A 22,501-nucleotide genomic window follows, 5' to 3' on the forward strand; every position below is an offset into this window, starting at 1 on the left:
GTCGGCTATCTCCTGCATGGGATAACATAGATTGTTCTCAATGGATGTGTCAGTTTGATTGCTGTCAACTTCAACAGGTGTACGTGACCACGGAACACCGTCCAGTGAGAAATCTCCAGGATGGAACTTCACAAACCAGCTTTGACTCATTTGAACAGTCACAGCACCTTCTCCATATGCTGCTTTTTTATTTTTTATTTTTTTGCATTTCAGTTGCATTTTTTTATCTTTCTTGAAATAATAAAGCATAATAATCTGAAAATGTTGGTTTTTTCTTCTATCTTCAGTATTAAAATGACTACACAAAAATTCACCAGTTTTGATGTTTTTGTTTTTTTTTTTAAACTCACACTGACATGACAGCTGTCAACAATACAGCCTAACAAAATTATTTTGAATGAAGTTAAAGACAATTATGCACTACTAGAGCCATCTTACGAAAAAGACTGAATGAACCTTTTGGCCAACCCAGTACCTCAGTTTTTAAAAATGGGCTTTTATCTCAGAAGATGTTTTCAAAGAAATGTCATCTTCAGTTCTTCCAATAAAATGGAGGCTCTGAGCATTTCCTGAGGTCACGTGACATGTCAGCTGACACAGGCAATCTGGGTGTTGACTCACCAGCATCCTGCTGTGATTAGGCTTCAGACAGACTCTGCAGCCTGTTTAAGCGTCCAGACAGTGAATATGGGAATGCCGGCATCTCTTTTTCTAACCTGTGTAAACATGCGTGTGTGCATGTAACATCACCTTCTTGGTACATGCTCACTCTTAACAGATGTAATTTGTCTCTAATTTGTATCGTCAGGGTATGAATGGATGCTGGTCCTATTTGTTTTAAATCGAATGTCTAATTTTTTAAAATGGTTGTTCTTAGGTTAAGATTGTATCGTGAAGCAGAGAAACAATTTAAATCAGCCCTGAAGGAGCAGGAAATGGTAGATACATTTCTCTACTTGGCAAAAGTAAGTACTCTGAAATTGAGTGGAATTTGTCTTCTCTGGATAAATGTTTAAATTCTGACCAGCGTATGGGGAGAGTTGCCAGTTTCTTTAAGGACAGTTGACAAGTTAATGTGTTCAGACTTAACTTTTTTCTTTTAATGGTAAGGGGAAAGGTGAGCACATACGGAGGTTAACCATCTCAGGAAAAATCAGTTGCCATGAAAAGTAAGACAGCCCCTTTGAAGTATTGCCCATTAGATCAGAAGAATGCTACAGGCTTATTATCCCCAGGGGTCACAAGCCCCAGAGAGGTGTTTTTCTACAACACATTTATTTCCCATGTCAGCAGACTATAGAGAACAGGATTGTTTTTATGTAGGTTTTATGTTTTCACTTTTTGGCTCTGCCATTATAATAAAAACAGTATTTCCCCTTTATTGAGCACCTACTCGGTGTAAGGTATTTTATCAAGTCTGTTTCACATGGAATTTAATTAAACTTTCTTAGCAACACCGCAGAGTGGATTTCCTTTGTACTGTTAAGGAAAAGGATACTTAGGAGGATACGTGAAGATTTGCAGTCTCACTTGCCTTTTGAGAGCCAGCATTCAAACCCAGGGGGCTTCACTGGTGGCTCCGCAGCAAAGAGTCTGCCTGTCGTTGCCGGAGACTCAGGAGACGGGGGTTCAATCCCTGAGTCAGGAAGATCCCCTCCAGATGGAAATGGCAACCCACTCCAGCATTCTTGCCAGGAAAGTCCCATGGACAGAGGAGCCCAGCGGGCTACAGTCCCTGGAGTCAGAGAAGAGTCTGACACAGCTGAGCGACTAAACCCCAGCAGTTGACACCCAGGGCCTTCTGACTCTAGAGCGCCTGAGCGCCCCCCACCGCCACAGCGGAGGTGGAGGGCCACCTGCAATTTCCACTGCTGGAATCCGTGACTTCTCTGCCCTCACCAAGGCTACTTTCAAAGAAGCGTTTGATGAAGTGGTGCTTAGGACGTCACCTTTACTAATATATCTTTAAGAATTTCTTAAACTTAAAAAGGGTTGTCAAGGAGGTTGAAAAGAAGATGAGACAGAGAAGGAAATGCGTCTGCTGCTGCTGCTACTGCTAAGTCGCATCAGTCGTGTCTGACTCTGTGCGACCCCATAGACGGCAGCCCACCAGGCTCCCCCGTCCCTGGGATTCTCCAGGCAAGATCACTGGAGTGGGTTGCCAGTGCCTTCTCCAGAAGGAAGTGCTGCTACCTTCTAAATAGGTATTAATGTTAGCATACTAACAGAATCAAATGGAAGTTCTGCCATATAAACTTACTGTGCTAACTCAGTATGTTTATAGTGGTTTTTTAAAAAAATGTCTGAAACTCTAAGTGTCTTTATACATTATATGTTAAGTTCTAAAAAGGTTTCTATACATCACAGTAAAGTTTTCTGACAGCTTGAAATTATAATTCAGGTTACAGTATATGACTATTATCTTCTTAATTGATAATTACTTGCCATGTGGTTAAAAATGTACTTTTTAACTATTGTTAAATACATTGTTTCATTATTTTTTCATCAGTTGATTTGCTTAACTCTTTTGTTGCCTATGTGACTATATAGGGTTACAATTTATTTGTTTTTTTTAATATGTGAAGGAATTATTGCTAAGTAATAGAGACCAAGCAGATTTTAGGAACGTTATTTCTTATGATTTAAGCTTGTTAATTTAAGAATTATTAAATATTTTATATTCATATATGGAATTACATTATTTATTATATTTTAAAAAGCAATTCAGAATCATGTAAGGTAAAAATTGAAAAGTTTTTATCCATGCCCTTTCCTCTAGTCTCATTCTTTATCAATAAACACTCTAGGCAGTTTTGTGTGTCTCCATTTGGGCTTCTTCAAAGCACAGTCTAAACATTTAGAAGGAAACGGAGGATCCAAGAACATGAAGAAAAAAAAGTGTCATAATCTTATGTTTCTATAGGTAAAGCTATAATTCTCATTTTAGAAACTCCTAGTAAGTTATGGTTTATCCACGCTGAATTTTCTAATTTCTAATTCAGTGGTGGAAACTGTTAAATGGGAGTATCGAGTGCTAACCCTCCCAACTCCCTGACCCTCTGCCCTACACATGTGTTTCCTGTCTACTTCTCAGGGTTCTTCTCCCAAACCACCCTCTCCAGAGGCTTCCCCGGCTGCTCCTTCTTAGACTTTCCCACAGGGCATGCCCTCTTTCTCCAGCGTCTTCACAGTCAGCCTCACAATTAGTCCTTCATGCCCGCCTATAGACACACTTACGTCTGTTCCATCCTCAAAAAGATTTTCCCTTGATCCTCTCTTTTTTTTAAATTAATTTATCTTAATTGGAGGATAATTGCTTTACAGTATGTGAGAGTTTTTGCCGTACATCTGCATCCTTTTCTGGTTACTGTCTAGTCTGTGTGACAGTAGTAAGACCACAACAAGTGTTTGCTGGAGGAATAAATGAGGGAATGTGTCACATACAGCATGAGGAGATAAAACTGTAACGTCATTGTTGGAAATTGATCCTACACATTTCTGAAAAATGTTTACTGTAGTATCTAGGAGATAATTTGTTACTAATCTATAATTTTAAATTTGTCATAATGAATACTGTTATTTTAAGAAGCAGTACTTCTGTTGAAGTGTATCTTGGTTTTAGGTTTACATCTCATTGGATCAACCCGTGACTGCTATAAATCTTTTCAAACAAGGCTTAAACAAGTTTCCAGGAGAGGTAACCTTACTTTACGGAATTGCCAGGATCTATGAGGTAAGGTTCCTATCTTTCAAAAAGTTGATATAAAATTGAGGTTATATGCTACTTAAGTAAGTTCATAGTCCCTTGGGGTCTTGTAAAGTGTAACAGGTTGTATAATTATGATTGTTGGCCAGTGATTTACCAACAGAATAAGAGATTTTAGTGTACGCATTAAACAAACTTAAGTTTTTAAGATGAAGTATTTCAGACATACAGAAGGGTATAGAGAATGGTGTGAGAGAGGAATTTAAATTATCTCTTCCCTATGTATTGTCTCTATGTATTGTTCCTTATGGTTGTCCCAGCATTAACTGAACCTTCTCTCCGGACTGTAATGTCAAGCATCGGGTTTTTTTCTATGTATATGGTAGATATATTCTGGGGTTTTCTCTTCTGTTCTATTGGTCTGCTTGTCTATCCTTGTACCGATATTATATCATGTTAACTCCTGTAGCTTTATTATACATACTCTTTGGTAGGGCGCTTTGTTCATCTTCATTAGGAATGTCTTGGCTATTTTGGACTTTTGCTTATTCTAATAAATTTTAGAGCCATTTTTGGCAAATTTCATGAAAAGCTCCATTGAGTTCTTCTCCCTGCTGCCTAATTAAGATAGCTTCATAATAATTCTTGATATCAGGTTGGGAAAATTCTGCCACCTGTTCTTCACAATTGGTTATTCTTGGCCCTTTGCTCTTCCATAGTAAGAAACCCTGTTGGCATGTGGATTGGAATTGCATTGAATATGAGAATGAGGGGGGTGCCTTTCTTCCCACTGGGGTTCATGATATAACTGTCCATTTACTTAGGTCTTTTTCTTTTTTGTCCTTCAATGAATATTTTGTAATTAACTTCATAAATGTTTTGTTGAGAGTCCCCAAAACACTGTGAGGTTCAGTGATTTATTAGGTCTCAGGACTCAGCACACAGTTGTGCTCATAGCCATGATTTTTTGTAGCAAAAGGGTACAAGGCAAAATCAGTAAAGGGAAAAGGCATGTGGGGCAAAGTTCAGAGGAAACCAGACACTGGCTTTCAAGAGTTCCCCTCCGCCGACTCCTGACCCCTGGTGGAGCCACAGAGGACACATTGGATTCTTCCTGCAAGTTGTGGGAACATGTATGAAGCACTGTCTGCCAGGAAAGTTCACTAGAGACCTGGTGTCCATCACATAAAGAAGGCTGAGCCCTGAAGAACTGATGCTTTCAAGCTGCGGTGCTGGAGAAGACTTGAGAGTCCCTTGGACCGCAAGGAGATCAAACCAGTCAATCTTAAAGGAGATCAGCCCTGGATATTCACTGGAAGGGCTGATGCTGAAGCTCCACCTGATGCGAGGACCCGACTCATTGGAAAAGACCCCGACGCTGGGGAAGATTGAAGGCAGGAGGAGAAGGGGACGACAGAGGATGAGAAGGTTGGATGGCATCGCCACCTCAGTGGACATGAGTTTGAGCAAACTCCGGGAGACAGTGAAGAACAGGGAAGCCTAGTGTGCTGCAGTTCTTGGGGTTTCAAAGAGTTGGACGTGACTTAGCAATGGAACAACAGTCTGTTACCAGGGCTGTCCATAGAGGCACCATCTGCCTGTCAGGTACCAGGACCCCAGGCTCCCAGAAGGGAAGCAGGCGTTCATGCACCACATGCCCTGCACTTTGCACAGTTCAGGTGTACAGAGCCACGCTGTCATTTGGGGAAAGTTTTGTATCAGCACAGGACACTAGCTGGGCTTCCCAGTGGCTCCAGAGGTAAAGAACCCGTGTGCCAATGCCGGAGATGTAAGAGACGTGGGTTCGATCCCTGGGTCGGGAAGATCCCGTGGAGGAGGGCATGATGACCCAGTCCAGCGTTCTTGCCTGGAGGACCCCATGGACTGAGGAGCCTGGTGGGCTGTAGTCCGTAGGGTCACAGAGAGTCAGACGCGATTGAAGCGACTTAGCCCACACGCACGCACACACACAGGGCCCTAGCCAAGGTCTAAGTCACTCACCAAGGGCCAGCTCTCAAGCAGGCCTTTCTAAGAGGAGCAGTCCTGGCCTACTGTGTTAACTCTTTTCTGCATAGATGCATTTGTAGGTAAAATTGTGAATGAACTGCTTTTTTTTTTCCTCTTGTGTTTTCTATGGTCATTTCTGGTGAATGGGAATGTATTAATTTAAGTTGATTTGACACTAAAACTTGGCTAAATAGTCTTTTTAATAACTTATCATAGATTGTCTTAGATTTTCTAAGTAAAACAACCATCATGTGTGAATGTGGACAGTTTTATCTCTTAATTTCAATTATTTTACTTAAAAAAAAACCTGACTGTTTAGGACCTTCCACTACAGTATTGAACAGAAGCATCTTTGTTCTCTTGTAAATTCCTTGAAATGCTGGGTATGATCTTTTAAAATTATTTTGTTAGAAAAAAGAACGGAAAGTGTTAGTAGTCGCCATACCTGGGTAGTAGTGTGTGAACGGTTTGTGTTTTATTTTCCAGATTTTCTGTAATCAACATGTGTTACTTGTAACATGAAAACAACAGATATTATCCTTAAATTGTTTAGAAATAGCTCCTCCTTGTGAAATGTAATTTTGATAAGCATGTAAATAGAAACCTTTGACCGTTCTATAAAAAAGCATTATCAGTATCTCTGTATCTTTAGTTGTGTGACCAAGAAGCTTAGGAAGGAAATAGAATCAGTTTGAAAGCTGTGGAGTTCATAGTGCTGACTGTCTCGATGAGGTTGGAATTGTTTGTGCCTCTTGTTCCTTCTGCCCTTCTCAGGTGGGAGCTGCTGTTAGAAGGAACTGGCGGGAAGGATTCTTTCTAGGCTCCCATCACAGTGATCGTTGCTATGGCTGGGACAGGGAGCGGGTCTGGAGTGGATTCTTTCATCAGCCTCCTCCTTCCTTCCCCTGCTCTGGGTCTGGCCAGGACTTGGAGGAGCACATTCTTTTGTCAGGGTGACAGGGGAAGGCTTTGTGAGAAAAAGTAGAATCTGAATTTTTACTCAAAGAAAGAAATGAAGAGAGAGCACCCTAGTTTTGAGGATGACATCATGTACAAATAGGGTGTTCAAGGGCTGAGCACAGACTTGGAACAGCGGGATGCAGCATTTCCGCTTGAATTTACATGGTTAATTTCACTTATGGCAAAGTTTCCCTTACAAAGATTTCCATTGTGTTCCTTTTCTCTTTATGTGACAGTGGATTGAGGGTTAATTAGTAGAGTTTGGTTCTTAGCCTTGGAGCTTACACAGCTTATGCCTTTAGGGATTTTTGTATATATATCATACTTTTTTCTGGAGGGATTCTTTTCCTTTATGTTCTTTTTTTTTTTTTTTATCACTTTCATTTTGATCTTGTTTCTTTTAAATGAACATGTTGTGCTGCCTATTATTTGTTGCTTGTTCTATACAGAAGGTTGTTTAAAATGATTTATCCTTGCTAAATTTATTTGGTTGTGGTTTTACTTTTTCTTGGAGCCTTTTGTTTATTCATTTGAAAGGCAGGCCTTTATTTGAACTATTCTGTGGTAAAAGGTTCAAATAAAGGCCTTTCTTGCTTCCGTGGTGGCTCAGATGGTAAAGAATCTGCCTGCAATGCGGGAGACCTGGGTTCGATCCTGGGTTGGGAAGATCCCCTGGAGAAGGGAAAGCTACCCACTCCAGTATTCTGGCCTGGAGAATTTAATGGACAGAGGAGCCTGCCGGGTTACAGTTCAAGGAGTTGCAAAGAGTTGGACACGACTGAGTGGCTAAGCACTGCACGCTGCAAATGTTAAAAGGTGTTTGAAACTGAATAATTACCCTAGGAACTATTGCTCTCATGAACAATATTGTGTTCAATATTGAACATTACTGTGTATAGAAATGACTTTGGGAGTGTTTGAGAGTGAGGCCCGTCTTCCTCCTCCTGACTCACATGTCCTGGAAAGTGGGATACAGGCTTTTTGTCTGCTGAGCAAGCTCACTAGGTGATTCTGATGTATAACAGAGTTTGAGAATCATAGCAAAATTCACTTCCCTAAGTTATTTACAGTTTTGTTTTAAATAACTAAAACTCTAATCTGTGTTAAATTAATTCTGTGGATTAGTTAAAAAAATAACCACTAATAACTACTATAAAAATCACTTAAATGATATCAGGGTTGTTTATATACTTGAAGTGACATTTGTATGTTTGAAGATATTATTTTAAATCTACATTAATAAAATTTATTCTCGAGCTACTATAAACAATTCTGATGCTGGAATAGATCAAAGAAAGGACAGAATTAGAATCTGTGTGTATTCATACATATGAAAATTTATGTGATAAAGACTGTCTATTAAACCAGCTGGTTTACTGGATTGTTTAATAGCTTCAAAATAGAGCTGGCTAGTAATGATTCCTTATACTGAAAGAACACATTGCTGGGACTTGCCTGGTGGTCCAGTGGCTAAGACTCCACGCTCCCAATGCAAGGGGCCTGTGTTTGATCCCTGGTCAGGGAACTAGATCCCACATGCCTCAACTAAAGAGTTCAGATGCTGCAACTAAAGGTTCTGCATGCTACAATGAAGATCTATGGCAGCCTAATAAATAAATGCTAAAAAAATAGAAAAGGAACCTATTGCTACCAGGTGACTCAAAGATTTAAAATCGTGAATGTTCCAGAAGAAAATACAGATGAATTATTTATATAAACCCATTGCTACCAGGTGACTCGAAGATTTAAAACCGTGAGTGTCCCAGAAGAAAAAAGAGATGAATTATTTATGTAAACTTGGGCTGGGGAAGACCTTTCTAAACATGATACTAATTCAGAAAGTCATAATAGAAAAAACTGATCAGTATGAGAACATAAAGGTTAAATTTTCTATACTGAAAAATGAAAATACAAATAAAAGCAAACCCTAACAAAACAGGTAAAAATACCAAACAGGGAACATATTTGCCATACCTGGGACAGGGGAAAAAGGCTGCTTTTACTGTCTTCACTTTATATGTTGCTCAGCAATTGCTGGGTTTCAGACGGGTTACAGATTGATGGGAGAATTACACACTGACACATAAATGTGCACATCCACGCTTATAACTCCTCATTTTGGTCAAGAACATAAACATGGAAACTGCGACAGGTATTTCCTCAGAGCACTGGTGGGGGTAAAAGCAAGGAATGGCCCTTGTCCTTGCAGCCTACACGGTGACCTGTGGCCTCTCTCCACGCAAGTCGCCAGTGCAGAGCTGAGACAGCAGCCAGACTCGAGCGGCAGTCCGGCGACACCTGCCCTTTTGTCCTGCTGCTGCTTAACACACATCTGGAAGGACTCAAGCTAACCACCTGTGCTTTCCCTCTGCAGGGAATGTTCACAAACACGTGGCCCTCCTGGGTTGTGAGCGGAAGTCCGCGTCAGCGCGCGTTCTTTGTGTTGGAGAGGAGAGAGCAGGCAGCGCCCAGCGACCCTGCAGCCACAGCTGTGTCTCCAACTCTCCTCAGCCCAGAGGGTGGGTTCCCACCCAAGCCCCTCACACACACAAACCAAGGATAAGAGAACAAGAGATGGGATAGCAACACTGACAAAAGGCACGGATCTGCAGTTTGTGGAAAAAGAAATGTGCAGTGTGTTGAGTGTCTAACCTCAGTGATAATTAAGGAAATGAAAATTAAAACAACAGTGTCACTTTTTACTTAATCAGGTTAACAAAGATGAGTAAGTTTCATGGCATTTAAGATTGTCAAGGGTGTAGAGGAACAATGGTCAAGTGAACATCATTGCTGGGAGTGTACACTGGTACAACCCATTTGGAGGCTGTTTATAGCTACTTATGAGATTTTTAAATGTACATTTAAGTTTATTTAATATCAACACATATTTTATAATAACAATTTAGAAATACTTCATATAAGGTTGTCAAAGACACATTGTGTGTGTATTTCATCGCTAAATCATGCCTAGCACTTTTGCGACCCCATCTAATGTAGCCCACCAGGCTCCTCTGTCCGTGGGATTCTCCAGGCAAGAGTACTGGAGTGGGTTGCCATGTCCTTCTCTAGGAGATCTTCCTGACCCAGGGATCAAACCCTCATCCCCTGCATTGGCAGGCAGATATTCTTCACCACTGAACCGGTGGGGAAGCCCCCTAAAACATGTTAGTTTCAGCCTAAAATTCCTAGAGATTACATAAATTAAGTCCATGACCATCAATCAAGTATGCAAAGATTCTAAGGCATGTTAAAAAATTGAAGTATAATTGTTTACAATACTGTCTTAATTTCAGGTATGTAAAGTGGAAACAGACTTACAGACATAGACAAACTTAGTGGTTACAAAAGGGAAGGGGGAGTGTTGTGGGGGACAAGCTAGGAGTATGAGGTTAACAGATGCAAACTTCTAAGGCAATTTTATAGAGCCAAAAGCCTTGAAACAACTGACCGCTCGGGCTGGAGTCTTTGAATTGGGTATTAGCACCGTGGCAGACTGAATTTTCTGCCTCCCCACCCCGGCCCATTCTTACCTTGAAGCCCCAACCCCCTGTGTGAGGGTGTCTAGAAACGGCCTTGGGGAGATAATTAGAGTTAGATGAGCTCATGCGGGTGGGCTCTCGTGATGGGATTGAAAGTGGAAGTGAAAGTGAAGTCGCTCAGTCCTGTCCGACCCCACAGACTGTAGCCTACCAAGTTCCTCTGTCCATGGGATTCTCCAGGCAAGAATACTGGAGTGGGTTGCCATTTCCTTCTCCAGGGGAATCTTCCTGACCCAGGGATTGAACCCAGGTCTCGTGCATTGGGGGCAGACGCTTTAACCTCTGAGCCACCAGGGAAGACAGGTGCCTCTATAAGGCAAGACACCATTCCTTCCCTGCAGGCAGGATCATGAGTACCATTTTTCTGGATTCCATATGTATGCATTAATACATGAGATTTGTTTTTCTCTTTCTGACTTACTTCACTCTGTATAACAGGCTCTAGGTTTATCTGCCTCACTAGAAGTGACTCAAACTTGTTCTTTTTTATGCCAAGTAATACTCCATTGTGTGTATATATATACACACACACACACCACAGATGTAGGGGATGGACTTGTGGGCACAGTGGGGAGGGAGAGAGTGGGATTTACACCCTGCCACGTGTGAGATGGGTAGCTGGTGAGAGCTTGTGTATGACTCGGGAAGCCCAGCCTGAGGCTCTGTGCCGACCCAGAGGGCTGGAGTGAGGGGAGCGGCAGAAGGTTCGGGAGGGAGGGGATAGATTTTTTATAATTATGGCTGATTTGTGTGGTTGTATGGCAGAAACCAACACAACACTGTAAAAATACTTTTAAAAAGACACTGGAAAGCACTTGAGCACTTTGACGCTGGCTGTCCTCTCTCTCTCTCTCTCATGCAAGGACGCAGTGAGAAGGTGACCCTCTCTAGCCAGGAGGAAGGTCCTCACTGAAACTCTGTGATGTCAGCTCTGTGACTTTGCGTGTCTGGCCTCTGGAACTGTGAGAACATAAGTTTCTGTTGGTCAAGCCACTCAGTCTATGGTATTTTGTCACGGCAGCCCGAGTAGATGAATACGCCACGTTTGGCACCTGTAGCGCTGAGTGAAGCCTCGCACTCTGGAGTGCTGGCGCTGTCTGAGTGTCCTCTTTGGAAAGACACCTACTCGGGCCTTCTCTCCATTTTTTAATTGGGCTACTTAGTTTTTGATATTGCATTGTATGAACTGTTTGTATATTTTGGATATGAGCCACTTATCAGTCATAATTTGCATACATTTTCACCCATTCATTAAGTGGTTTTCATTCTGTCAATGGTTTTCTTTGCCGGGCAAAAGTTTTTAAGACTATTTAGGTCCCATTTGGTTATTTTTGTTTTTTTTCCTTTGCTCTAGGAGACAGATCCAGAAAAAAGTAGCACTGTGCTGTGTGTCAGAGAGTGTCCTGCCTGTGCTTTCTTGTGGGAGTTTTATGGTTTCTGCTCTTCCATCTTGGTCTTTAGTCCGTTTTGAGCTGCAGCCAGCAGGGGCTGCCTGTCATCACCATGCACAGGCTTCTCTTGTTGTGGGGCACAGGCTCCAGCATGTGGGCTCGGTAGCCGTGGCACACAGGCTTAGTTGCCCTGAAGCATATGAAATCTTCCCAGACCAGGGATCGAACCCCTGTCCTCTGTATAAGTTGGCAGATTCTTAACTGCTGGACCACCAGTGGTTAAGTCCTTGACTTTATTTTTGAATATATGTGTGTGTAAGAAAATTTTCCAACTTCATTCTTTTACATGTAGTGCACCAGTTATTGAAGACACTGTCTTTTCTCCATTGTATATTCTTGCCTCCTTTGTGGTAGCTTAATTGACCATAATAAGTATGTGGTTTTTATTTCTGGGCTCTCTGTTCCATTGATTTATTGTTATATGTCTCTTTTTGTGCCAGCACCACACTGTTTTGATTGTTGTAGCTTTGTAGTGCAGTATCAAGTCAGTAAGCATGATTCCTCCAGCTCCTTATTCTTTCTTCAGATTGTTTTGACTATGCAGGATCTTTCTTGTCTCCATACGAATTTTAAAATTATTTGTTCCAGTCCTGTGAAAAATGCCATTGCTATTTTGATAGAGATGAAATTGAATCTGTAGATTGCCTTGGGTGGTATAGTCATTTTAACTGTATTGATTCTTCGAGTCTAAGAACACGCTGTATCTTTCCATCTGTTTGTGTTGTCTTCAATTTCTTTCATTAGTGTCGTAAAGTTTTCCAAGTATAGGTCTTTTACCTCCTTAGGTAAGTTTATTCCTAGTATTTTGTTGTTTTTTATGCAATGCTAAATGGGATGTTTCCTTAATTTCTCTTTCTGATAGTTTGTTGTTAGTGCATAGAAATGCAACAGATTTCTATATATACTTTTGTATACTGAAGTGTTACCAACTTCATTGGTGAGCTCCAGTAATTTTCTCGTGGTCTCTTTAGGAATTTCTATGTATATCATGTCATCTATAAACAGTGATCGTTTACTTCATCCTTTCCAATTTGGATTCCTTTCATTTCTTTTCCTTGTCTGGTTGCTGTGGCTAGGACTTCCAATACTAAGTTGAATAAAAGTGGTGAGAGTGGGCCTCCTTGCCTTATTCCTGATCTTACAGAAAATGCAAAAATCCTCAACAAAATAGTAACTAACTGAATCCAACAATACATTAAGAGGATCATATACCATCATCAAGCGGGATTTACCTCAGGGATGCAAGGATTTTTCAGTATTTGCAAATCAATCAATGTGATATCCGCATTTACAAATTGAAGAATAAAAACCATATCTCAATAGATGCCGGAAAAGGCTTTTGAGAAAATCCAACATCCACTTATGATAAGAATTCTCCAGAAAGAGGTCATAGAGGGAACCTACCTGAACATAATAAAGTCCATGTATGACAGACCCACAGCTAACATCAGACTTAATGATGAAAAGCTGAAAGGCCTTCCTCTAAGATAGGAAGTGTTCAGGTACTTGTCTTCCTACCAGATGTAACCTCCTCAAGGATAGTGTAGCTGTCTTTCTGTGTCCAAGGTGGACTGGTCCCAGGATACCCTTGGGTTGTCAAGATCTGTGGCTGCTGAAGTCCCTTATATAATGTGGCAGAACATTTGCATATAACCTGCCCACATCTATCTTATACTTTATTTATTTAAAAATTTTTATCTGTCTGTGTTGGGTGTTAGTTGCTCCATGTGAGATCTTTCATTGTGGTGCGTGGGTTCTTAGTTGCTTCATGTGAGATCTTTCATTGTGGTGCGTGGGTTCTCTTGTTGCAGCACGTGGGCGTTGTTGCTCCACAGCCTGTGGGGTCTTAGTTCCCCAATCAGGAATTGAACCTGCACTCCCTGAGTTGCAAGGAGGATTGGTAACCCCTGGACCTTTGGGAAGTCCCCATGTTTATACTTTAAATCACCTCTAGATGGCTTATAATGCCTAATGCAATACAAATGCTATGTAAATAGCTGGAGATACAAAGTAAATGGTATATAAATAATTTTCAGTGCAGCAAACTCAAGTTTTGCTTTTTTGGAACTTTCTGGAATTTTTTTCTAAGTATTTTTGATCTGTGGCTCACCGAACTCATGAGTATGAAACTACAGATGGAAGGTGGTGACTGTAATTTTATCTTTTTGTTCACATTGTGTCCCCAGGGCCCAGAACAGAGTCTGGCTGAGCTAGGCTCTTAATAAATAATTGAATTGGAAAAAATACTGAGTTGAATAAAACAATGTAAACCAGTCATCATCATAACAATTTCTTGTTGAGTATTAATACAGTATTGCTCTTCCCTTTTGATGGAGAATAGAAGATGAACAACACGTCGTCAGCCGCTGAATACTACAAAGAGGTTTTGAAACAAGACAACACCCACGTGGGAGCCATTGTGTTCATTGGGATTGACCACTTCTACGCTGAGCAGCCAGAAGTAGCGCTCCGGTTTTTCAGGTGCACTTTACCTTCAGTTTGTAGAACTGCTTTCCTGTGAAATGTGATTCGAAAAGTGATAAAGACAGAGCGAAGATGTAGGGAATTAATGTGTGGGCCATGTCTATATGAGACTTAAAATTCAAGCACCCAGATGTTTTATGACTATTCAAGCTATTTTTAAATAACTTGGAAATGCAGAAGTATTTAGCATCTTGCAGAAACACACCTGGATACATGCCTATTTTTAACACCATGTCAGTGTATATGAATCGGCTGTTTTGTCATCAATAACAGCTTAACAGTTACTAGAAGCTTCCACATCACTGCCTCCATTAATACCACTGTACATAGTGTCAAGACCTGAAAGGTAAAATAATAATGTGATTTGTAAAGAGCAGTGGACCCTAGGCTCTAAAGTTCTGATGAGGACCTTAAAACAGAATCCCAGCTTTGTGAAGTATTGTTAACTCTCGTTCAAATATGTTTGCAAAATCTAAATAAGTTATTTTCACTGGTTCTTTGAGCACATACCTTCTTTATCCTATAGATGGTTTCTGAGATTAATTTTTAAATTATGATTTCCTCTTTAGCCCTTGGGTAATATACAGGGAGATAACTGGCAGCTGACAGGAGTCCTTTCTAAGTATATGTGGGAGCGCGAAAGATAATAATGTGAATGCCAGCCTGTGCACACACAACTGTCTCTACTCCCCTACCCCCAGAGCGGATCATGGCTTCCTCAGGGTGGCTGGGGTGATTTTCACATGCCTGTCTGAAGTCTCTCATCCTTTGGGATTAATGATGCATAGAAGCAAAATAGGGTTCTTGAGCTGCAGTGTGAAAGCTAAATGGGGAACATCGGGATCCCCCGACAGTCTTGTCTTCCCAAGGAGAAGCTCACTGGCGGTCACTGGATGCGGCTGAACCACACAAAACAAGTAACCAAAACCAGAATCCAACTCAGCCGAAAACTCGGGAGGCTAAACAAAGGCCTCGAACTTGGTCAGAAGGTCTTAGAAATTTCCCTTCCGAGCCCCAAAGTTGCATGAGGCCAAAGTGTATAGGGGTTTTACTTTATGTGACTATTTACTTATTATTCTGATACTCTAGCAAAGCTTTTCAGGGTTGGGGGGGGGCAGGGAAATAGTTACACAAGTTATTTCTGACTTTGCCTCTGGATACATTTCTCATGACTGGTACCATTACAAAAGACATGCTTTTGAATTCTCTTTTTCACTTACTATGATACTTTCTGTTCTTTAGAGGTTATTAAAAATGGATAAAATGAATTCATTTCTAACTTTGTAAACAATGTGTCAATGTCTGTAAAGTTGATCTGACACCAGAGTGTGTGTGTTCTTTTCAAAAAGGCGAGTCCTCCAGATGGGTGTTTACAACTGCCCGCTTTTTAACAACCTGGGGCTGTGTTGCTTCTACGCCCAGCAGTACGATATGACTCTGACCTCGTTTGAACGTGCCCTTTCTCTGGCTGAAGATGAAGAGGAGGTCGCTGCCGTCTGGTACAACTTGGGACATATTGCCGTGGTACGTTGTTTCCCTGATACCGTTTCTGTTCTAGGAAAGTAGCCACATGTTAGTGAAGAAGTTTTCACGTACTGGAAATCCAGGTTTGGTTCCAGTCCTTGTAGCAATGTAGAGATTGCTGGGAGTCACCCAAACTTGTTTTACATCCCCAGGTTAATCCCCTTACATAGAGGTCACACCCGACTCCTTGGGGGGCGTGTCGTTTTCTCTGCAGGAGAGGTGTGTGTGGGGCGAGGAGGTCGGAGGCGGCAGGAGGAAGTGGCCGGATTTGTGTGTGCAGTTTGTGCTCTTCTCTCACAGGGGGTAGGGGACATGAACCTGGCCCACCAGTGCTTCCGGCTGGCTCTCGTGAGCGACAACAGCTTCGCGGAGGCCTACAACAACCTGGCCGTGCTGGAGATGCGGAGGGGCCACGTGGAGCAGGTCTGCCAGCCCTGCGGGCCACGGACAGCCTGCTCGCTTCCCAGAGCAGCTGCTGTGTGCAGCCGTTTTCACACGTGACAGTTTCAAAGCGAGCTCTGGGGTCTGACTGCTGGGGTTTGAGTCCCAGTATTGGCAGCGTGACCTTGGACAAGTCACTTAACCTTTCAGTGTCCAAAACAGAACGCTCGAGTTTATTAGGGCAAAACTGCACCTCCCCAGTCTATCCTATCATGGTGAATCATTCCACCGTTCACAGCCCTCCCCCCCGTCTGCCACCCTGCTGCTCAGGCCTGCATCCTAGGACCACCCGCCCTACACATCCTAGGACCCCCTCCCACCCCCCCGCCGAGACTTCTTTTTTCCAAGTGCCCCTTCCCCGCCACCCCGTGCCTCTAGTGAACCCCCTCAGTGCCACGCACACATCCTCAGCTCTCTCCCCCTCGCCCGCTCCTCCAGGCCGCTGTCGTCTCCCGCCTGGATGAGTACAAGAGTCTCCTGGGTATGGTCTTTGTCTCCACTCCCATCAGCAAGGAAGTGCACCCTGTAATGTATTTTCCTCAGCTCAGCCTTAAGGGTATGCTTTAAACAACAAGGTTATTTCTTCACTGCTTTGCTTAGCATCCTCCAAAGGCTCCTCCCTGCCCTCGGAATATGTGAATAGTTCGAACTTCAAACCTTAGCCTTCCGGGCCCCACATTGTCTGGCCTCTGGGACCCCTTGAGACCACGCTCTGCCACCAGGCTGCTGGCTGCTGGGCGGGCCCGTTCCTACTGTGGGGCCTTCGGGATAGACTCCTTTCAGATCCCACAGGGACCCTTTTCTTTTTACCATTCAGGTCTTCGCTTAATTACCACCTCTTCAGAAAGACCTGCTTGACCGTCAGTCTAAAGGAGCCCTCGGTATCATCCCCTAGTACTTTCTCCTTCACTACTTGTCATTTTATCAGATGTTTCCAGTCTCTGCGTGTGGGATGCAGAATGCTGGCTGTGTGAAAGCAGGGACCTTCTCTGTCTTCTAACTGCTGTATTTTCAACATCAGAACCTCTGCTTGGCACTAGGGAGGTGCTTAGTGTGGGTAGAATGAGCAGATGATAAATAAAATAGTCATCACAGCAGCTGACCTGAAGGGGTTCTGGGGAAGGTGAGCCTCTTGTGCATGTAAAGCGCTTGGAATAGTAAAGTCACACGACAGATGCTTAATAAGTTATATTTTGTTATCATTTACCTAATGGGAAGTTTAAAATGCTAAATACACTCATACCGTGTTAATGGCGTTCAAGATAAACAGCTGCTCCTTCCCTGTGTCAGAGATGATGAAACAGGCTAGAGAGGGTGAGTAACTGACCGAGGTCACAGGCCCGGCGCGCAGCACGCCGGGATGGTGACCTCCAGCCTGGTCTCCGAAGCGTGTTGCTAAGCCTGAGAAAACAGGCAGAGAGACCTCAGTGGACGCTGCCGTCCTTGCACAAACCTTTCCCAAAGTAAATAGAATGGCTGTGTATTCTGTAAACAAAAGCTGACTGCTCTCAAGTGGGAACTTGTTCTCTCGTGGGACTTTGTATCCATCTGAAGCAAGTGCTTTTTATGATCTTCTCTGTTTCCTTGTTGGTGATTTTCTTTCCCTCCTACTTATTGTAGTTTCTATGGTATGCAATTGATTTGAAATGTTTCGGTGAAAGGTTTCACTATTATTAAAAATTATACTTTAGTTCCTCTGGAGAAAGAAGGACATGGCAACCCACTCCAGTATTCTTGCCTGGAAAATTCCATGGACAGAGGAGCCTGGTCGGCTGTGGTCCATGGTGTCTCAAAGAGTCGGACACGATTGAGCACATACACACATACTTCAATTAAAAGAAACTAGCAAATCATAAAATTAATATCTGCCATCTTATATAAACTATTATTTTCCTTTAAAAAAAAAAGATTGAAGGATTTGTCCTCAGGGTCATGCATAGAAGTTTAGCTACAAGTCAGAAGGCTGTTTTGGCAGCTTAGGAACGCCGGGTTTGTGGTCCTAACAGCGAGCGTACAGGCTCCTCACGTCGCTCAGTGGTCTCTACAATGAGGGAGCCTTTGAGCCTGTAGGTGACAAAACATGCTGTGAGTTTTGTCTTTTGAGTGCTTTAGAGTACGGAAGGCTTGTCATTTTCAGTTGCCTTCAGCTGTCATTTTCAGGTCAGCAGTATAATAAATGCTTGCTCATTGTCATCCAGCACAGAACGTGGCAATCTGAATTTGCAGTGGTTTCTTAACAGCTTTGGTTGTTGCATTAGAGGAGGTAATTGAAAGCCTACTAAATCAGTCAACAGCAACAAAAGCTAGATTGACAAAGACTTTTTTTTTTAGCATTGAGAGGACCATATTTTTGAGTTGTACATCATATTGAAATGTAAATTATAAGAACAGTGGTTCTCACATAACTTGTCAATTCTATTCTTTTCTCCATATTTTGAAGCATTTTATTTGTAACATAACTTTGACAAGATATAAGGAGTTAACTGTATATCTGTAAATTGTATTTCACAGAAATTCATCCATATTTATCACAGAATCATGTTTTTTAAAGTCCTTTCCTGGGTAAAGTTTTCTTCTACCGAAAAAAAATCACCAATATAGTGCTAATATATGCTCATATGCCTTTGGTCTCTCTTTCCTTTTTTTCTTTTCTAAACAGGCAAAAGCACTGTTACAAACTGCATCATCTTTAATACCCAATTTGTACGAGCCACATTTTAACTTTGCAACAATTTCTGATCAGGTATTCTCTTTATCAATTTATCATCTGACCTATTTGTTTTCTTCTTTTGTGTGTGTGTTTGTTTTCTTCCTTGGTTTTAAAAATTGTACAGATAAATAAGGACATTCTAACCGTAACTTCCTAAGAGAAATGATTTTCTAAACACTTGATTATTATGTACACATATGTCTTCATTTTAAGGGAATGTTTAATACACTTTAAGTATATTTATCACTGAATATTAGTTAAGCTTAATACCACTATGGATTGCAGAAGAATTATTTTATATTTTAAAAGATGACATTTAATCATTGAAAAACTGCTCATTAACTCCTGGTTTGGGGAGGATTTAGTAATTAGTGTTTATTACAGGGAAATCCTGTGTACCATTTGTAGGTCATATAGTCACCAAGTCTAGCATGGTGCTATAAAATTAGGGATATTAGTGAAAGCTCTTTCAGCAACGAACAATATAGGAGAGAAGCAACTGCTGATACTGTTATAAGTCAGTTAACATCTAAGAGCTAAAAGAAACCATGTGTCCTTTTACGATAAGAAGAAAGAAAGAAAAGTCATCTAATAACTTTTATTTGTAAGCCTTCCTTTAACATGGAAGATGAATTTTGAGGATAAGGAAATGGCTAAAAATGCTTGCTGATGTGAAGACTCTTTATAGACCCAAAAAGTTATAAAAATCATTTTTCATCACATGATGTGAGCTCATTCACTCTGTTTTCTGTTTTGAAGATAAAATATGCTGTTTTTCATAAACTGTCATTTTTGACTGCTTGTTAAGTGCCGGTCACTGTTCCAGGTACTCTCCACACCTCTAATTCTCTCAACAACCCTGCAATGTAGGTAACCCTTGCCTTCCCTACGCATTCTTTCATACCACTGATGTTCCATTTGTTGAACTTGTATGAACAACTGCTACATACCAGGTGCTGTTGTAGGCACAGAAGATAGCAGTGAATAAATCAGGCAGAAACTTCCGCGTCATGCAGCTTACATTCTAATGGAAGCCAAGGCTTTGGAACTTAAAAAAAGACTTCTCTGGAGCTCCATGGCAGGGGCAGACTCAGGATTCACACCCAGCTCCCACATGTTTCCCAATGCACTGTGCTTCCACTTGGGCTTCTGTGGTGGCTCAGACGGCACAGAATCAGCCTGCGATGCAGGAGACCCGGGTTCAGTCCCTGGGTTGGGAAGATCCCCTGGAGGAGGGAATGGCTACCCACTCCAGTATTCTTGCCTGGAGAATCCCATGGACAGAGGAGCCTGGCAGGCTACAGTCCATGGGGCCGCAAAGAGTCAGACACGACTGAGCAGCTAAGCATGCACACACATGCTGCCCGTTAGTTAAACCACAAAGAAGCCGTGATTACTTTCAGGAGTGTTATTAAATTTTAATGATATTTAATGCAAATGGAATATTTCTGTCAGCAAAAGTCTACACTTCCATAAGAGAACCTACTATGTTAAAAAGAAATGCTATGATTTAAAAAAGAAAAGATAACTTTTTAGTTCATATGTGTGTTACCAAAAAACTAGCAGAAGTGAATGATCTGTATCTTTTTTGTTTGTGTGTGCACACACTGCAAAGCTCTCTCTTTATAGAAGTGTATACATGAATCAAGACGCATCCAGATGGACTCAGATACAGTATGTGTTTTTCTTTGGGACTGGATTTTACCAAAAAGTTTATTGAAAATCAGAGATACCCTTTATGAATTTTAAAAACTGGATATCTTCCCAACATTACTATGCTGCTGCTGCTGCTGCTAAGTCGCTTCAGTCGTGTCCAACTCTGTGCAACCCCATAGACAGCAGCCCACCAGGCTCCCCCGTCCCTGGGATTCTCCAGGCAAGAACACTGGAGTGGGTTGCCATTTCCTTCTCCAATGCATGGAAGTGAAAAGTGAAAGTAAAGTCGCTCAGTCATGTCCGACTCCTAGCGACCCCATGGACTGCAGCCCACCAGGCTCCTCTGTCCTGGGGATTTTCCAGGCAAGAGTACTGGAGTGGGTGCCATTGCCTTCTGCCATTATGCTAGCAACCTTTTAAAAGCTCTCAGAGCATGTTATTATATCTTAAATACAATAGTTTTTACTCAAGTTTTCTGTCTTAAGAGAGATTAATCTAACCAAAACATATTGTCTGTGGTAAATTTGGCTGTTTTAGCATGCAGATGTCAATTTATTTTTATGAGACTATCAGTGACAGGAAAAGAAAACAGGTTTATGAGTTCATAACTAGACTGTAATGGAGCAGAAATTATTTACATGATTGGTTATTTTTTTCATACTTTTTCAAGGCTGAATTGTAATCTAGGTGAAAAAATTTTTATATCAAAGTAATGCAATCAAGCAATTTACCTTGGGTTTTTATATTTTGCAGATACTATGTTTTTTTTTTTTTTTTTTAATTCATTTCTTGTTTTTTCTGGTTCTCATTCTGTGGTCTTATTCTGATCTTCTATTCCTTACAGATTGGAGATCTACAGAGGAGTTATGTTGCTGCTCAGAAGTCTGCGGCAGCATTTCCAGCTCACATGGACACGCAACGCTTAATTGAGCAGTTAAAGCAGCATTTTGCTACGCTCTGATTTTTCCTCAGCTAAATATATTCGTATATATGTATTTAGGGAAAAAGTAGTATATTTGTAATACAAACCTGTGCTTGATATTAGTGAAGGTGACGTAAGGGGATTTAAACCAGAATGTTTAAAACTGTACAATAATAACTTAATAAGATAACGTCATTTTTAAAAGACAAGATTTAATTGTTTGTAAGCAGATCGTGACCTCCTACAGTATATGGTACATGTTTGTTTACAATATTTACAAAACATTTTCATGAATTTCTTCAAATTGTTAAAAATACACATTGTTAATGTCCTTCAGTTGGCCATTAGCTAGCATGTAGCTTAAGAGGTGTGAAATCTGCCTTTAAAGTTGCACTTTTATGGCTAAAAATTATATACTTACCCTTGGTACAGACTTTAGAAATTAAAGGTTGTATTTAAAGCTGTTTTTTATGAAATGCTTTGTGAGACATTCAACATTTTCTTATATATTATGCTTTAAATAAATGTATATAAAACACCATCCTTCTGTTACTTTTTATGAGTTTTTGTTTCAGTCATCTCAGATGAAACACGTTTTCCAGAAGTCCAGAAATGAAGTCTTAGAAATCAAGTCATTATCCTAATTTTATTTTAAATAATGTATCGTCAATTTTGCTTTTTCCTGAGAAGCAATTTATGGGATATCATGTTGTCAGTCTAAGAATATCAGGACTAGGAGCGGAGTCATAAGCCACAAGTCCCGCGTGGTCAGCCCCGAGAAGGTTAGGGGGGATCCAGTACCGTGAGTGGTAACACCCTAGGAAGACTCTGCTCTCCACTGTTGGTGGAACTCTCACTGACGGCCTCTCACAAGGAAGTGCGTTCAAGGGGTGGGGCCGCTCACGGTCCTGCTTTGGCCTGTGGGATCTGTCCATGGTACTTCTCATTTTTAAACTTTGTGAAAACCATTTCACGGGTATTTGTTTCTGATGATATAAATTGTACTGCTTAGCTGATGGAACACAGAGGTGTGAATGCAGAGCATAAGATTGTTAGAGGCTGGAAGTAACTTCAGAGAATATGTTGATGAATCTCACCTTG

General features: G+C 41.4%; 1 protein-coding gene across 1 annotated transcript in view; it reads left to right on the forward strand.

The window, feature by feature from the left end:
* TTC8 (tetratricopeptide repeat domain 8) overlaps nucleotides 1-21,941 on the forward strand; it is a 62,890-nt gene extending 40,949 nt beyond the window's left edge. Inside the window, exons 10-16 of the mRNA XM_043473040.1 lie at nucleotides 878-965; nucleotides 3,623-3,733; nucleotides 14,005-14,144; nucleotides 15,497-15,671; nucleotides 15,972-16,094; nucleotides 18,772-18,855; nucleotides 21,323-21,941. Of these exons, the coding sequence (XP_043328975.1) occupies nucleotides 878-965; nucleotides 3,623-3,733; nucleotides 14,005-14,144; nucleotides 15,497-15,671; nucleotides 15,972-16,094; nucleotides 18,772-18,855; nucleotides 21,323-21,439 (838 nt within the window). The 3' untranslated portion in view covers nucleotides 21,440-21,941. The remainder of the gene's footprint in view (nucleotides 1-877; nucleotides 966-3,622; nucleotides 3,734-14,004; nucleotides 14,145-15,496; nucleotides 15,672-15,971; nucleotides 16,095-18,771; nucleotides 18,856-21,322) is intronic.
* Nucleotides 21,942-22,501: the final 560 nt, after the last annotated feature.

Source organism: Cervus canadensis, chromosome 6 (assembly GCF_019320065.1).
Source record: "Cervus canadensis isolate Bull #8, Minnesota chromosome 6, ASM1932006v1, whole genome shotgun sequence".
In the NCBI taxonomy this organism is placed as follows: Eukaryota; Metazoa; Chordata; class Mammalia; order Artiodactyla; family Cervidae; genus Cervus; species Cervus canadensis.